Below are 18,757 nucleotides of genomic sequence, written 5' to 3'. Positions count from 1 at the left end.
AAGACACGCTGCTTATCTTGACTGTGGGCTACAGCAGTCTTGCAGAACTGCTGCGGCTCACATAACCTGTGGACCTCGTGGTGCTGATACTACCAACCCTGCCTCGGCACATTGAGTTTTTTCTTTTATAATAACAGCCTACATTGAGTCTCAGCTATAAGCGTACAGTGTGTATTTAGTCTTCACTTTTATAGGTTTAAGATGAGTTGGTATTAAGCTGCAACCTCCAGGGCTAACAAACTAAGCCATAAACTGCAGTTTCTGAGTTCCAAAAGCAACTCAGTCACTACTGTCCGCCATGATGACGTGTCCAACTTTACAGTAGGCTTAAACATGTTTACAAACTGCTGCACAAACTCATGCATTTGGATACTGGTCAGGGTGTTTCTGCTTTGAGCGGGGCGCCAACTTATGCTTGTTTTATGGTACTGCAGTTGTTTTTGTCTGGGTATGAATTTTATTACAAATAGAAAACTTTTGGTTAAAAAACCAATGTACTATTGCTGGGTGTAGGTTGAATGGTGACTGGTTGAGAAGTCGGCCAGAACAGGGAAGAGAGCAACAGGGACAAGGAAAGTCATCAAAGATGATCAAAAGCAGCATGAAGAGGACTCAGCTTCACTTCAGCTCTTTGGATGTTCTAACGCCGCTCTTCTCTGTGGCTGAAGAATCAGTAGCAGCACAAGCAAGACTAGCTCACAGACCAGTTGCCCCTCAGCACAGTACACAGCTACAACTTCAACTTCATGTCTTCAAAGCTAAGCTCTGCATACGAGCAACGCAAAAGAATGAAAGGCCACAGATTCTCAGCTCACTCTAAGTGCTGAAAACAGTGTAGGGATGTGGAGCCGGGCATGTCAGGGTCTTTTGTTTTACTTCATTGACCATGTGGGCAGTGCTGCCCTGTGTCACTCTGTTAGCTCATCCCTCCCTGTCTGCTGCCTGGCTGTTTTTCTCCCTGTTATCTAACCAACAGTTATAACTGATCATCTGGGACTTGTTATTGTGTTTCTAAGGGATTACACCTGCTGTTGGTTCAAGTACATCTTGAAATTGTTTAGCCTTTGTTGGATTGATCAACTGATCAATGAGTGATAATGAGCTAATCCCAGTGTGGGACTGCAGCTGGGCATGGTATCATACAATGCAGTTCTCCAACTGCTGCAGGATCAGGTTGGAGTGGCTTTTGAGCTCTCAGCAGATAAATACATGTTATCAGCTGCAGCCCTGGGGACATGTTTGCTGGGTGGACTGTAGGTATGTGAGGGTGAATGGTTTGCCTCTTGTTCCGTATCAGCTGGGACGGGCTCCAGCCCTCAAAGTAGGCAAAGAAAAGGTATTGAGATGGTAAGAGCTGTGAATAACCTTCGAAAAGCAACTACGCATGCATGGATCCATCAGTTTTCTTCCACTTGTCAAATTCAAAGTCGGCAGTGGAGGTCGGCAGTCTGTCACATAGCTACGGCATAGAAACATTCACAACTACAGCAAACTTGGAATCATCACCTAATCTAACAAACATGTATTTGTACTGTGGGAGGAAGCCGGACTATGAAGAGAGAAACCACACATGTAAACGTCCCAGCGAAAGATTCAAATCCTTCTTGCTGTGAAGCAGCAATTCAAACTGCTGCACGCCTGCACACAACTAAACTTTCAACATAAGACTCACCGGATTGTCCCAGTGAACTGATGGTGAAATCCTTTGTTCTCTTGAATAAACTCTGGAAAAATATATTTGCTCGGCTGTTAAAATATGTGGGTGGCCTTCTAAGTAAAGTCTATGTTTACCTCGAGGTGTGGGCCAGTGTTCTGACATCGCACACATTTAAATACAGCATCGTTCCAAAGTAGACGACCCACAGGATGCTGAATATGCATTGGGAAATGGTTTTAGGTAAAATTTGAAAAATAAAGCACAGGTTTTATAACACTGAACTCTTTGGCCCATTTTAGACTCAGTTATAAATAAATAAATACTGAATTTTACCATCTTTAAAAAGCCAGATGATTCCTGACTTGGGGGAATATTGCTGTGATTCTGACATCATTCATGTTTACTGTTACTCGGTGTCCACAGTGCTGCTCTGGGCTATTTATGAATGAAATAAAAAAGTACATAAAGCTGCTGCAGACACACGGTCTACCTTCCAGTCTCCTGTTACTTCATCAAGCAGGCTCCTGTTTTAATTATGGCCTCGACTGCCGCTCCTGGTTGCTTGGAGACATGCGGTCGTCATGTCTGTTTGTTGCCCCGCAGCAGTAAGTTGATTGACACTTACTTGTTTGACTGTGCGTCTAAATGGGTGACCTTGTAAAAGTCTGCTCATACGTGGTGCTCATGTTTCTGAGCGTAACAATAACTAATTAAATGAATTTGTTAGAGGCTGACACAAGAAGTCTTCAACCTGGTCATCGAGGCCGGTGCAGTAAAAAAAACGACTGTAAGGCCTGCAGCTGAATTTGGATTGAGTGACAGAGACAGAGAGAGGAGAGGTTTAACTGTCTTAAGGAAGATGGGATCCAGAATGATGGAGGACCCTGATGGCTGATAACGGACGAGAGGAGAGGGCAAAAGGAGAAACACTCCCATAATTCCTCCTTTTTTCGGCACCTCCTGTCCTACCTGTCACTCTTTATTTCCAGCAAATTACTCTCTCGTTCTGCCTCTGTCCCTCTCTCATCTGTGAGTCTGTCTGTCTGTTCCTGCTGTGTAATCTCGCTGTAATTTCTTTTTTCCCTCTATCTTCTTCCGTGTCTGTTCTCTTGGGTTTTTGAGGCCCACAAAATGGGCTGTGCTTATCTTGTTTCCCAGCATGCTCAGGGGTGTATTGTCAATCACCTGGACCGACTGACTGCCGCACATCGACACATCACACACATACACTCACACACACACACATCTACTGTTCAGGAGATTCATGAATGCACTGATAAACCTCTAAAGTTAAGCTGACTTGCTTATAACCTGCTTTCAAAATGAAGTTTTTAATACCACATCATCTGCATACATTTGTAGTTTTGTAGCAGAATTGTCTGAAGTGCTTCCTCCTGTCAGGGTGTTGATAGCCATTACAAACATTTCAAATTTGAAGCAGTACAACTGAGCAGACTTTATTCAGTTTCAGCGTAGAGTGCCTGTCTGCTGTGATGCACTGGATTCAAGGGCAAGGTTTTATAGCCCTTTGGTCGAACGCACAAGGCACTTGGTTCTCACCCAAACGCATAATTACACACTTTTGTCATGTAGAAACTTCACTAAGCAGGTTTAAATGCTTAGACCTGAACAAAATCACAAAATTCTTCTGGCTCATATCCTTTTGATACCCCTCTAACTTCCTAATAAAGATTTTATCGCTCTGTGAATGAGGGCTGTTATCGTTCTGCATCTAACTGTGGCTGGCACATCAAGGGGCTGGACTCAAAGGACACCTTGTACATATCTCTGAGCTAATTGGAGTCATTGGTCAGCCCTGGCTTGTCATTTCATTCTGGAATTTAGACTTGTGAGTAAATCCTTTCTGCTGAAGCAGGCTTTTTACTAGGCTCAACCTCACAACAAGAAGGTTCCTGGTTCAAAGATGTTTGTGGCCTTTCTGGGTGCTTCGATTTTCTCTGGGTACACCAGCTTCCTCGCTTTGATAAGAGTAGAAAAACATATATAAAGTACATTACATTACAAATGTCATTATTCAAAGTGTACATGTGTTTATGAGTCTGCTTGGCTACGTTACTAGCCATAGTAACGTAGCCAAGCCATATGTTTCTAATTCTAACTATGCTAGTTAGAATTAGAAACATATGGCTTAGGTAGTAAATGTGCACGTATTTATTAAAACTGTGTCAGATTATCAAAGACATCATTAAAAGCTTCTGGTTCTGATGCCTCAACACTGCCATTTTGAACAGCCTTATATTTTAGCATTAGCCTAGCCAAACATTTAGCTTCATAGTGGCCTTAATTGATAAACTGAGCCTCTCCCACCCAAAGCCTGTAGTTTTGTACTTTCTTCTTGAAACATCACATTATTTCATAAATGACAGAGCATATATTCATTTATAACTTCTGCAGTATCATAAAAGACAGGTCACTGTTGCAGGATTGTGGAGGAACTGTAAAATCTCACCCTACTTCATAAATCCATATCTTTGTTATCATATAGATTTAGTATGAGTAAGCTAATACTGGCAGTGAGTAATAACAGCATTCTAACAAAGCTTTTTAAGGGCCAACATAATGTAAGGGCGTCTTGTGGGATTAATTTGGAGTTTCAGTACGTTGAAATAACGTCCTTTCTGTGTCTATGTGCTTACCCACCTGCCTGCACAGTGCAGAAGCAGGTGAGGCTTGTAGGTAGCACGAGTCCACGTGAGCTGACCACCGGATCTTTTCTGGGCTTTGACTTTCGCATGATGTTATTTTAATGCCTAGCACTAAATATAGCTCGTTGCACCGAGGGTGAGAAGGGGCCTCGTAAAGACCTGGAATGTCAGGGGGAGGTAGCATGAAGACACTGACAGATAAGAAAAAGGTGAAGAGGGGGGTGCAAGGCATGCGGTTTGCCTCACGCGGCTCAGGTCACCGGAGGATACACGAAGAGGTTAAAAAAAGAGAGTTTGGTGCTGTGATTCAGAAAGGCAAAGAGCACCTCATCTAAGTCATTATAGACGCCAAATATCTGTTTGCAAGTGTGCAAGTTAGGAGGGAAGCAGGCAGGTGAGGAGAGACTGAGTGATACTGACACATATCTCACATCACATTCTTCCATATTTGCATCACAGTCCAATGCTTTGGTGTAATTTGCACCGTAAAGTTTACTTTCATATCAGAAATACTTTGATTTTCGTTTCATCGTTACAGCTCTTTTTCAGTTGCATCTTATCTCATTATTATGAGAAGATGTCACAGTTGTTATCAGTCATTGCTATACTCGTGAGGTCAGGGCTGATGGTGCTACCAGGTTTAATATAATGGATTTGAGCTTTACTTCGTTATAATTATTTTTTTTAACCTGATGACGGCCACCTGGTTCCTGAAAACTTGATTGCCTTTGACGGTGGCGACCGATGTCTTTTTGGTACCAGCCAACAACTGCAGATGTTGCTGTTTGGTTTTTACAGCACAGATGTAAATGTGCAGAAATAAATTCCTCAATGTAAACTGTGACGTCTGCACAACTTAAAATGACCTTGTGTACATTTTACCTTTTGACAACAGATACAAACCTGACAAAATTAACGAAATCACTAGAATGTAACTTTATCTGAGAAACATCTATGTTAAACTAGGGGCGGGTTGTACTTTCCTGTAATACCATTTTATACCACAAGTTGGTACAGGGAGTCAATGTCATTGTTTGTTTGTTTTTTTGGCTACAATTAATGTCAAATGTTTTTTTTTTTTTTTAAAAAACACTATTAAAATACTGCCCTCTGGTGGTAAAAGTTTACATTTTGTAGAGTGCATAAAACCAATTTCAACCTAAACTCCACTCTAAATGACAAACATTGATGTTTTACATTGTTTTTATGCAAGCATACGTCAGCATCGTGTTTTTAGTACATCACATATTAGATTACATCAGCAGGCTGGCGTCTATAAGCTGTAACAATGTTAAGATATAATCATGCATTGTGTGATTTTTGCAAAACTTTATTTTGTCATGGTGACACCGGAGGGCGTTGTATTATAAAATAACAACTGTGTTGTACAGCTCTCTGCAGGCCCTTTCATTTGATATATTACTCAATATATTTCTTGAAAAAAGGTTTCAAGGTCAACCTTGACCTTGTATATTGTTGTGAAGTTTGCAGACAATAAAAACATATTTGTAATCAAGTTTCAACAGATTTTTACATTTGGTGTGACCTCAATCCGATTTTCAACAACATTAAATCAACTCAGATGGTTATTGGTATCTACCGTCATCGAGTGAAAAATGTACCAAAACAAGTAACAAAATGTTCCCTCCAAAATGTATACTTATTCAGAAACATTGTATTCAAACTGTTATAGCCTGTTACTGTAAAGTAACAGGCTATAGGTTATAGCCTCCTCCCGAGAACCAGCCTATCTTTTAAATTACTTGAACTACCCTACTAAGTCCTGATGTACTAAAGAGAGGACATCCTGGGCTTTCCATTGATATCTTATGTGTTTGGGTGGCCTCTATTACGTCCAAAGAGGAAGGAAATCCCCCAAAAAGTTAAATGGGAAGATTCCTCGGTTCTCAGGAGGATTTATCAAAGTCTTTCTCCAAAAGTTGATTCTGTTCATCTGGACGTAGCGTTTTGTGGGAGAAACGTTTCGTCACTCATCCAAGTGACTTCTTCAGTGTCAGCTGACTGCAGGTTTCCCCAAATTTTATAAACAGTACATTTGCATAATGACTGAAACCAGCCCACTGAAGGAACAATGGGCTGGGAGGTCAGTTCCTTAATCATAATTATGCAAATTCTCATGACCATTGATCAGCGTGGAGTCAAGGAGGCCATTTACGTGAAAAGGGAAAGACCATCTCTGAATCGAGGAGGGGGCCTAAGGGTACATCTTTCGCCATCTTACAATGCTGTGATTGCAGCCATTCCCCAACTCTCTGTGAATGGTACTCATGGCCATTGATCAGTGGTCTTTGATCAGTGGGTTTTGGTCAGTAGTTGTTGATCAATGGTCATGAGAATTTGCATAATTATGATTAAGGAACTGACCTCCCAGCCCATTGTTCCTTCAGTGGGCTGGTTTCAGTCATTATGCAAATGTACTGTTTATAAGATTGAAACCTGCAGTCAGCTGAGACTGAACTTGGATGAGTGACAAAACATTTCTCTCACAAAACGCTACGTCCAGATGAACAAAATCAACTTTTAGAGAATTACTTTCCTGGATGATTGAGAATGCATCAAGACATTTATCAAAGTCATAACACACGGTCGTTAATTATATCAATACATCACTATAGGTCGATTGTACAAACAATGGCAACAAGTAATGTAGTTTTAAATAGCTCTGTATAGCATTATTATCACTTTGACCTTGAGATCAATCACTTAACTTATATGACAAATTAGAGGTCAAATGTGACACTGTTTAAATTGAAAGTAAAGGTACTTTCAATATGTTGACATAAGACAGCACACTTGTAAGAATCATGCGAGTTATAAGGCTTGTTGATTTTTGACCAATGTACCATAAAGTTTACCTTGCAGACCTTTGCGGATGTAAGTCAAATTTGAATGGATTGTTAACATGGTCCCACCCTACACCCCTTAATAGTGTTATCAGAATTCATGCAGACCTGCATGCAAACGCTACCAAAAACATAACCTCCTTAGCAGAGGTAATTATGAGCTCTCTATTCAGGAAGTTGTTTTCCTTTTGCCCAAACTCAGCTAAACCCTAACCCTGCTGTTGTTGCATCATAAAACTGAATTCCCTGCTCTAATCAAACAGTGTCATCTCCGGTAAACCGGATTCCTGTACAAGCTTTGGTATTAGAGAAGGTCACAGCACATTAATGTCGTTGCAATGTTACGAAAGGAATTAAACATTAACACTAAAGTCAGCTGTAAGATTCTCTGGGACTGTGGTGGTTTGCTAGAACAGAGGTGGCAGGCTGCTGCCTAATATGCCTTGCAGCTGCAGCTGCGATCAATACTGAGACTTCTGGCTGAGGCAGAGCTGTGATGAGTTAGAGCGCTGGCTTCATCCAGATGACCTCATTTTTTAAAGCATTTTCACAGGTGAAGCAAACACGATTGAACAACCCTCTTAACTTGATTATCAGCTCAGTTCAGGTGTTGACTTTAAATTTAATACACTTTGCACTCATTTCCAAACGGGCAAAACTGTGTGGCTTAAAGGACTGTGCTGGCTTTTTGGCAGTTGATTGATTTCTGAGTTTTTCCTGGTTTGATTTGCAGGCTAATAAGAAGTAATGTGCAAGATGCTAGAAGGAGGACTGGATGTATTGTTATCAGACGCGATGTAGATTACTGCCACTTAATCCAGAGTGCTTATTCGAAGAGATCCTGGGTGTTTTTAGGGGGTGGATGGATGTGAACAATGGACAGGAGACACTATTTGTCAAAAGAAAGAAAGAGGGGAAGGAGGGATGAGAGGAGCGGGGTTATGGGAGTTTGTTGAGGAACTAAGCTGATTTGCAGTCTGAGCATATGCTGTCTCTTATTCCATCTCACAGTCTGCCCCCATCAAGTATCCTTCTTTTCGCTTTACTGATAAAAATGGGATCTTCTATCATTTTGGCAAATCCTCAACGCCGTTTTTTCCAGCCTCAAGGCAATGATGTGTGACATTTCCACAGGAATAATGTTAATGTGGGTTCGTATGGCTGCGTAACAGTGACTGAAACTTTATCTAGGGTTAGGATTAGGTTATGGGGTTATGGCTGGGCTTTAATTCTGCCTCCACTGACAATTAGGGTTAGGGGGTTAGGGCCTTATCTGTGACTTTATTTTACAGTTAAAAGACTTTTACAGGTCATTGGATTAGAGGATAATTCCTTATGACTTTACATATAATGTCAGGTCCAAATTCCACACAGATCGCTGCAAATCTAATGATACTGTGCTTTACTAATGAACTCGGATCACATCTCTTGTATGCATCTTGTTGTTATACGTTGGTTATGAGATTTGCCAAAGATGGGTCCTGGACAGGCAATAAGTGCACCATAAAAAAAAAATCCTAAAAAAACAATAATATTACAGCAGCTGGGGCGCCAAAATGATACCATAAAATAACAGAAAATAACTTTCCCATGAAAATACGGTTATTTTCAGTAATGACAATACAGTTTGTTGCCCTAATTTTACATGGGATTTTGCCTTTTTCAAGTGCTTTTAAACATTAAATTAGGAACAATTTAATGTGATTAAACAATGAAATTACCTATAAAATGAATGCGGCAATATGAATAATAATACCTAAATGTACAGAAATATGCAGTTAACAGTTGGTTTAAATAACAATACATTCATATAGCGCTTTATGAGACCCTCCACTTTATAATTCCCCTCTGGCCATCACCAGTAGGTGGTAGGTGAAGTGTCTTGCCCAAGGACACAACGACCGAGACTGTCTGAGCCGGGGCTCGAACCGGCAACCTGCTGATTACAAGGCGAACTGCCAACTCTTGAGCAACGCTCGCCCTAGATAACAATAATAATAATTATTATTTGATGTAAAAAAAAGTTTATACGAATGATTTTATATATTTTTCCATAGCATTACATTTGAATTTTACAGTTTTACAGTTTTTTACAGTTTTATCACGATTTTTTTTTTTACAGTGTGGGTGGATGTTAACATGCTGCAGTAAGACAGTGAATATTACTGTGATTGCTCTAGTTCCAAGGTTAACCTGGTTAGTGGGGGGGGGGGGTGTTGGTGTTTTGGTGTTACAGTTTGTTTTGTTTTTTTTAAAGATTTTTATGTTCCAGACAGATGTGTATATGTACATATAGATGTGTGTGTATATATATATATATATATATATATATATATATATATATATATATATATATATATATATATATATATATATATATATATATATATATATATATATATATAAAAATGTATATGTGTTGTTAATCCTCTGAGGTCTAAGTCATGATCAGTATTTAATTTTTCCTTTTATTAAATTGTTCTACTAAGTCTTGCCAATCAGAGAACTGTTCTACTTAATTAAGCTCTTAATTTATGTTGCTGCTTGCTGTGCTTAATATTTTGGGGTGTAAAACAGGATTTCCTAAGTTTTTTGGATAAAAACCTCATCTTATCTTTTTAAGTACAACGTGACAGTGTTTGAAGACGGAGCACAGAAAATTAGTTTGAGACTCAGATTTAACAATAAAACACATTAAGCTGAAGAATCATTCTGTAAAATATAAAAAAAGATTGTTTAATTTTACTGTTATACAAATGCACAATGTCAGCAGCAATGCTCCTGCAGGCTGTGGCATTCAGACCATGATTGATCATTTTCCGGGGACCAAAGTATGCCAAGAAAACATTTCCCACCTCATTACACCACCAGCAGCAGCAGCAGCAGTGGCGGCGGTGGCCTGGACAGTTGACATAAGGGAGGGTGGGGCCATGGATTCATTCTGTTGATGCTAAATTGTGGCCCTAACATCTGCGGCTTCAGCAGAAAAGGAGATCCGTCAGACCGTGGTGTTTATTTTCCTTCATTCTTCACTGGTTCAGTCCTGGGGGGCCAGTGTCCACCACCGTCACAAATTTCTCTTCTTGGCTGACAGGAGCTCAAACCAGTGTGACCTTTCATTCAATTCTGAGTAAACTCGAATTCTCAGGGTATCAGCAGTCGCAGAAATACTTACAATGCTGCAGTCGGTCACATGTTTGATGTTCACTAATGCTCCTGACACGTATTTATGTAGGCTGAGGAGTCGGCAGTTTCATTCGATTGTGTTTGTACTTGTAGCATCCCAAGCAACACCCAAGCCTGAGTAAAGTAAAGTATTAACTAAAGTAGATTAAAAACACTTTGTAAGGGCTTAGGTTTGCTTCCTCTAGTCGTCCTTTCATCATCACCATCGACAGCAGGTTATCTTGACCGTGTCTACATGCTTACGTGGACTGAGATGCTGCCATGTGATTGGCTGATTAGATGTTTGTTTGAAGAGCTGCTGAAATAGTTTATGTGAAAAAAATGGCCATTTATATCTATAAAGCGACTCTTAGGGGCAAAAAATAAAGTTTTCTGATTTTCTTTCTTTAGCAGGGACATAATGTTGGATTACATTTTGTGGTTTTTGTTGTTTTTGGCATTTAAAGTGTTTTTTTAATATACATCATTGTTTCCTTTGGGGAATCACTCTGAATGCTGACCTATGTGTTGCTAATTGATGCACCACAATGAACTGGTTTTGAAACCTTTACAATAATAAGTTCTATTTGGCATCGTGTTGGGTTTATGGAACTGAAAACAGGGGGTGGAGGGCAGAGTTATTGGCTAGTGCTAGCGACTTTTTAAAACTAAGATAAATTTAAAAAAAAAATGAAATCACCATCTGAAGTTTCTGAAGGGGAAAAGTTTTGCTGTGTTTTGTTGTACCAGACCGTAAAGTTGGGTGTGTAACAGGAGTCACTTGATGTTACAGCCGGCCTCAGCTGTCCATAAGAATAATAACATTTTTTTGCCACATGTGGATTGGCTTTATTTTTGGGCTCAGAGGTTGTAGCTTACATAAATACCCATGATAATAATCCATTTAATTTATTTAAAAGTTTATTTTAACATTAAAGTCTATGGGGTTCACGTAATCATTTGGAGTAAGCCTCAAGTGGCCATTTAAGGAACTGCAGTTTTTGGCACTTTGTTTTTATGGTTATTTATTTCTTTTCATCACAGGAAATATGATCTCAATATTTGTCCAATAATTCAGTGCACCCCTACTTTTGTTTATGAGAAACCAGCACAGAGTTTCTTTAATGTTAGACAGAAACAAAAACACAGGTTTTCAGGGAATATGAATATGATCATACACTGTGGATGAAAGAACCATTCTGCAGTGCTGAGCAGAATCTCAGCACTCGTTAAGCAGATTGAAGAAATCAATGCAGTTCCACAAGGAGAAACAGACTCGAAGCTCCTGATTCATCTCCAAACTCCTTCTCGTGCATGTTCACTGCTGCACGGAGTGAACAGTAACCACTAAGCTGTGTCTGCTGTGTGCGATGCACCAATCTGCTCCCCCCACTGCTCTCTGCTGTGTTTGATATGCTCTGAAATGTTTTTGGTGCATACTGATTCGTCTTCTGCTGTGTGTGTGTTTCTGTGTGTCTGTGTGCGGCTGCCACCTCAGATGATGTGTTGGCGAGGGATGCCGGTGAGTGTGTGATATGTCTAGAGGAACTGCAGCAAGGGGACACCATAGCCAGACTGCCGTGCCTCTGCATCTACCACAAAAGGTGAATGACACACACACACACACACACACACACACACACACACACACACATATTTGAATCACTGCCCGTTATATAATTTTGCACTTCTTCTAATTAAATCGACTCACAGCATCTCGATAAAGGCATTCCTTAATGATGGACGGGCCCTGTGCCTTTGATTTAAAGGTTATTCATATTATACTATTGAATGATAGCATATCTAAACACTGATATATCACTGTCACATTATCTGGATGGCTTGAGATGATTACCATATACGAATGGAAAAGCCTTATGCAACTGCCTATTGATCCCCAGAGGTCCCAGAAGTCCCGGGTTCACTGAGTTTGTCACCGTAATGTAATCAGAATTATATTTTCAAAATAAAGGTGGCTGTATAGTATATTACCCAGGAGAAGTGCTCCGTCCATACATTTTCTACCAGCAGTGTAAGCAGAGAGCAACTCCTAAATGAAACTAAAGAACCGTTCTGAGAATCGTGTTTTGTTTCTTTTATTTTCTCTGTTTGTTTGTGTTGTTCCTCCCAGGAGAATATCCTCCATCCTCCATCATGACCTTAATAATTTTTACATTATATTGAGCTCATTTATCATAAAGTTAAGCTAAACGCCTGCAAGTTTTTGCGTGTGTTTAGTAAATAACTGCAAGGCTGTAACTCATCATTAGCCAGCCATTAGACCCTGAAGCCCAAATTTACATGTCTGAATTGTTTTCTTGTGTCTAAGAGTTAAAAACTTTTATAATGCAGCTCAGCATAACTTCCAGAAAAAGAAAAAAAAATTGTTATTAATGACATCGTTAAGTGAACTGCAGTTACCATCTTCTTACACACATTAGCTTGTGCTCACACAGTTTATATAAGCTAGCACTGGGATGAGGTATACATTAGACTCCGGGTCAGTAAGTAAGCTGCTCAAAAAAATTAGTCTCACCTGCTTCTAGACATAAAAGCCCAGACTTTTGATTTTTATAAATAAGGTACTGACAATTCAAACAAGTAAAACAACATCTTAGCTTTTCTTACAGGGAAGCCTGTTTAGCCCATATGATGCATGCTGACTACGCAGTCATGGATTTACAACTGGATGCACTCTGATGATAGTGCCTTTTTCCAACCAATACCTCCAACAGATGTTTGAAGCATAGCAAATGAAAAACAGAAACTACATATATAACTACATATATATATATATATATATATATATATAAAGAGGCATATCCAGGTCTCAAAACTGAAGCTAAAGGAAAAGAGCGGTAAACTAAGTTAACTACGTTTCTTTTCTTTATTGGCCAGCAGGGGGCGACTGCTGTGGTTCCAAAAAGACTTCTGGTTGTATAGAAGTAATAAAAAGGAGTTTCATCCAGCGTATGCTCATCGCTCAACAACTAATCACTTAGAAATTGTTAGCCAATGAGAGTGCAGTTTCACAGTTAGCTCCACCCCTGCCTCGTAGTGTCCTGTGTCGAAACACCGAGACGCAGCAGCAAAAACACTCTCCCCAAGGTTTCGCAATAAGAGTAATCATCATTATCCATACTGTGGATGATGGGCGCTGTTTGCTTTGTGATCAAAATGTCACATGGAGCACATTTACTCACAGGATTTTCACTTTTAGCCTCCGAATTTATATATCTGGGGCACAGCTCCACAGGGCCACATTGATTCTGAAGTATAGTTTTGAAAACAAAAGCCAGTCATTTTAAGACAGCAATGTAATATATCAGTTTATTTTATTTTACTTACTTTTCTCTCAAATCAAGTTTTTCCAGCAAATTATTTGGGGTGCAACGATACTCGTATCGATATTGAACCGTTCGATACAGTGCTTTCGGTTCGGTACGCATATGTATCGAACAATACAAAATTTTGAATTTATTTTATCAACTTTCCTTCTGACGATGCTGTCTGTGTTGAGCGCTCAGTGGATCTGCGCTCAACAGTGCAGCCTAGGCGGAGTAGTCGAACGCAGATTCACTGAGCGCAGGGCAAGCTAGCAAGACAGAAGCTAAGCTCGTTGCAACATGGCAAATTGAACCTCCTCCACCCTCATTCAGATCTGGCGTTTGGAACTATTTTGGTTTTCATGTGAAGCATGACCCTGAAGGTAAGCGCGTCATGGACCAAAGGAAAACAGCATGTTGGATGTGCCACGCAATGCAAAATTACATTGGTGGGAACTAGTGCGTTAGCGCAGTTAGCTCGTTAACGTGTTGACGCTGTCCAGCCCCACGCACGGGGCGATCCGCGGTAGCTCATTAAAGGAGATTTGCCGTGTTGTGGCGTTAACGTCATTTCAGAATAACGCTGACAGCACTAGTGGGAATACAACGAATATGACTGCACATTTACTCCGACATCATCCTCGTGCAAAGACAAGTGGAAGCAGACAAAAACAACAAGCACACATGCTACAACCTTTACCCGAGTCATTTAGACAGCCGTTAGAACATGATTCTCCTTATGGGGACCTGATATGTTTAATATGATGCTGAGAATATAGCCCAGAAGAAGCGTATAGTATAGCTTTTATTTTGGAAACAGACATTTCTCTGTAATAAACTCTCTTTTCCAAAGATGAGTGATTTGTCGATCAGATTTATTATTTTATTACTTTGTTGTTTCAGCAACATTACATTTAAAAACTGTATTTTTGAGTTAAAATATATATTTAGAATTTTAATAAATGACAAATTAAAAAGGCATGAACATTTTTTTTGTATCGAAAAAATATCGAACCGTGACACCAAAGTATCGAACCGAACCGTGAATTTTGTGTATCGTTGCACCCCTACAAATTATGTTTTTCAGTTCCAGCTTATATGTGACGTGTGTTTAATATTAGCAATATGGTGTAAGTACGGTGTTTTGTTGAAAAATTCATACCTGTGTTACTGTTATAGCTGTTACCCTTCAAAGTGTTGAATTCATATGCTCCTAAATGTTACATAAATCATCTTTTTCCTTCACTGTAGTAATTTTTAAAAAGGTACCATGCTTATATAAAATCCTGGTAAAATGCTTGGAGCTGCTTTTTTTGGTTATTAAAAAACATTTTGATGGTTGCACCTCATGTATTTCTACTTGTAATGTAGCATTTTATACTTTACGGCGCTTAAATTGCTGCTTAAAACAAAAGATGTCCTTCCACCCACACAGAGACTTATGGGGTGTTTTATTGCAAACTTTTCCATAAACACAGCGAGAATGTAAAATGTTACAAGTTGAGAAATAATGCACATTAGTGCCGCTCTTGTGTTCCCCCCTGGGTCTCGTCTACAGTATAAGTTGCATGTTGTGTATGTATTGCTAAAGCGGGAGGATATGGAGGCCTTCCAACATGCCTACGTGTTACTTTAGCAACAACCCTCTGTAGTATTGAATCCATCTTAGACTGCAGTATAATTCAATTGTGTTCTTATGAGCTCTCACGCTTAATCAAATTTCTATTTTTATCAGCTGCATAGATCAAGTAATCGCACTAAGTTCACGCTGTGTTTGCAGCTGCATTCAGGACGCAGCATCATGCCTTCTGTTTGTTTCTGCAGCTGTATAGACTCATGGTTTGAGATCAATCGGTCCTGCCCTGAACACCCCTCCGACTGACTGACCACCGGGCCCACTCTGAATACTGTTCAAGGTAAGAAACACACTCAGAAGGCCAAATATTACAGACGAAATGTGCGTATAGTGTGCAAAAGAGCCAGTGTTGTCTTTTTACTGCTGCTTAAATGGTGGATTTGATCAGGACAGACTGAAAATGCGGCATACATACCTAAGAGTAAAATCTCTTTCTGTTTCTTGACCTTCTTGTCTGTTCCAGGACATCTCGTGGTCCTGCCGGGGATATCTGGACACAGGCGTAACCAAATCTGGTGAAACAATCAAAGTGATCAACACTTACGTATCCTGACAGAATCCATCATCCTACCAAAATAATTACTCCTTGAGAACTGAACCAAAAGAGAAAAAAAAAGCGTAACTGTCGAACCATCGTTCACTCCCTCCATCTTACATCTGCTGATGATACTGCTGAGAACCCGCCGCCCTTCCTTTCATCCTTCGCACCTCTTCAAGCTAACAGAGTCCCTTAAAGGGCTTAGTTGGCCTCAGCTCCCCTTCTGACTCAACCACGGCCAGCTGCTTCCCTGACACGCTCAGGTCCTCGCAGGCCTTACATCACATCTTTGGATTCAGGCTTGTCAGTTACTTGTGTCCAGCCCTCCCATGGCCTTAACTCGGAAGAGGAGTGGAAGCAGAGCGGAGGAAGGAAGAAGGAAGGGAACCAGTGATATGGAAGGAGGAGGAGAAAACCGGCAAATGGATGATTGTTGAGCTGCAGGAGCTCGCTATGAGAAAAAGACTTGTACATTAGTGGGTGGGCCTCTTATCTCACGCAATAGGACGCCGACTTGGTGATGTCCTATCATAACAGACTGGCTCCCGGTGTGCTCTTTTCTCATAGTTCCTGCCTCAGTTCTGCACTCTTCCTCACCAATATGACTCGAATAATTAATTTAAAGTCTCCGCAGTGCTATTTAGACGTGGTTCACGCATACCTGGGCAGGCAGAAAGAGTCAAACATGTCAAACTGGGACGTCAGCTTGTCTTGTATGTATGGGTTGGTAAGAGGGACTGGGGGCTTGGTGGAAAGGAGCAGTCCTGACTGGGAGGCCAGAAGGAGCCAGCGATGTAGTTTATGCTCCTACTGTGTGATATGTGTGTTTGGGATGCTCCACTGTCAGGCTTCACCTGGTATGTGTATGTACACTATGTGGGTGTGTGTATGCGTGGACTGGTGACAATGTAGCTTTTGCTGAAGCCTTTGTGTGTGTGTGTGTGTGTGTGTGTGTGTGTGTGAGTGTGTGAGGCAGCATGAAAGGTTATCGTAGAGGGCTGACTGAGACAGTGCCGTGTGTGTTTTGAAATGTTTACAGTGTAGCTGTCCATGTTCCCCGTGTGTGCGACTGGCAGTCCTCCCTTTACTTTGCTGATGTTTACAGCTACAGAGAAGCGACATGACATATTGTAAATTTCACTTGTAACCTCTCTCGGTTCTTTCTTTTAAGATCTGCCAGATTTTTCATGTGATCATGATTAGTCATTTTCTTGTGAGAGCCTCGAGCAAGAGCCAGTGTGAATGAGTGTCTCTGTGCATATGACTGTTTGCATGGAAGGATTTCCGAACAGGCCCACTGGGCACAGCACCAAGGCCCAAGGAGTCACATAACCCCGGTCCAGAGTCTGTCTTTTCTTGTTAATAAATAATAAGAGGACTTGAAAATACTCAAAAAGACCCAAATGAGTTGAAAATGGAACAAATAAATAAAAAGAAACTGAAAATATTCTAAAAGCAGCTGCAAAGAAATTTGAAAAGATCCAAATCAGAGACCCACAGCTACCTAAAACAGCTACAGACAGACTCGACTGACTCAAAACAGCAACAAAGAGACTTAAAATGATTTAAAACAGCAACAAAGAGACTTAAAATGATTTTAAACTGCTACAAAGAGACTTAAACTAACTTCAGTGGCTACCAAATGACTGAAAACAACTACAAAGAGACACTAATGATTCAAAAATGACTCAAAACAACAGCCACAACTACCAAAGGGACTCAAAATGACCTGAAACAGCCACAGATAGATTAATGACACAAGAAAAAACAACTACAGACGCATAATAATTGTAATAAACAGTTAGAAATTTTTTTAAATGGGCTCAAAATGTCAACTGAGAGACTAGAATGACTTCCAAACAGCCAAAAATTGACTCTAAATAATTTAAAACTGCAACATGGACATTCATAATCAATTAAATCAAAGAAATTCACAATTCTCCAAAAACAAACGAAAATCAGAATTTCTAAAACAATTTAAAATGACATAAAAAACCCAGAATTTTAAAGAAATAAAAAAATGACAAGGTAGAGAAATAAATGGACACAATGGAGGAACAAACGCAGAAGCACCCTGAAGACGAGCAGAGGTGGACAAAGGCGACGACCGTGTCATTTAAAGTCTTTTGTCGTTTCTTTGTGTCTTCCTTGGTGGAGGCTTTTTACAAGCCTGTGCCCGCGGGCCTGTCGGCTCACGATCCATCCATGACTGTTCGTGCATGTGTGCTTGCAACTGAAAAGGCGCCTCTTGGTCTTTGCGACTGTCGGTTCCCCACATTGTATTTCTGCTAGAGCAGGTCTGGCTGTCTGCGACGGGAGACGTGAGCCACTCAGACCCTTAAAAGGACTCTGTAGTCCCACTGTGGAGCCGCTGAACGGGGCTTATTTATTCATTTGTTCATATTTAACAATATTTGTTTAATATTCCAGTCATGTGGGGTGTTACTCACTCTTCAGAATGCCAAGAGCTGATGTGTGAAGACTACTACGAATCAACATACAAACTGCATTTACAAAGCTACTGTAAACAAATGGTGGAATAAATTGTGCTAGATGACAGACCATTTTTCAGCTTTCATTCTGTGACCCACATTCAACTTCTCCAGCAGGAGAAGTGGGTTTCATGGTCAACCTGCGTGTGTTTTACTGGGACATGGTGTTGTTGCTGATCCCTTCAGGATAACACTCTTACATCACTCAGAAATGTTCAGCACACAACCCCCCCTCCAGGAGTTATTTTAGGACTGAATGCGAGGTATCCGCTTTCAACCTATTTCACTCTGTCATTTAACATTTAACAACATTTCCCAGAACCCAATCTGAGAGTTTCCAGAGAGAAAACATTTAAAAGGCAATGAGTATGGGGTAAGAGTTTAAAATCTTTGTTTGTGCATTAGACTGCCTC

At 40.3% G+C, this 18,757-nt stretch overlaps 1 protein-coding gene across 1 annotated transcript in view; it reads left to right on the top strand.

The window, feature by feature from the left end:
• Positions 1–18,409, top strand: part of znrf1 (zinc and ring finger 1) — an 85,631-nt gene extending 67,222 nt beyond the window's left edge. Inside the window, exons 3-5 of the mRNA XM_006805374.3 lie at positions 11,851–11,956; positions 15,503–15,594; positions 15,778–18,409. Coding sequence (XP_006805437.1) covers positions 11,851–11,956; positions 15,503–15,560 — 164 coding nt within the window. The 3' untranslated portion in view covers positions 15,561–15,594; positions 15,778–18,409. The remainder of the gene's footprint in view (positions 1–11,850; positions 11,957–15,502; positions 15,595–15,777) is intronic.
• The last annotated feature ends 348 nt before the right edge of the window (positions 18,410–18,757 follow it).

This window comes from Neolamprologus brichardi, chromosome 7 (assembly GCF_056152115.1).
Source record: "Neolamprologus brichardi isolate AB-2024 chromosome 7, ASM5615211v1, whole genome shotgun sequence".
NCBI classification, from domain to species: domain Eukaryota; kingdom Metazoa; phylum Chordata; class Actinopteri; order Cichliformes; family Cichlidae; genus Neolamprologus; species Neolamprologus brichardi.
This window is presented reverse-complemented; position numbering and strand designations above follow the sequence as displayed.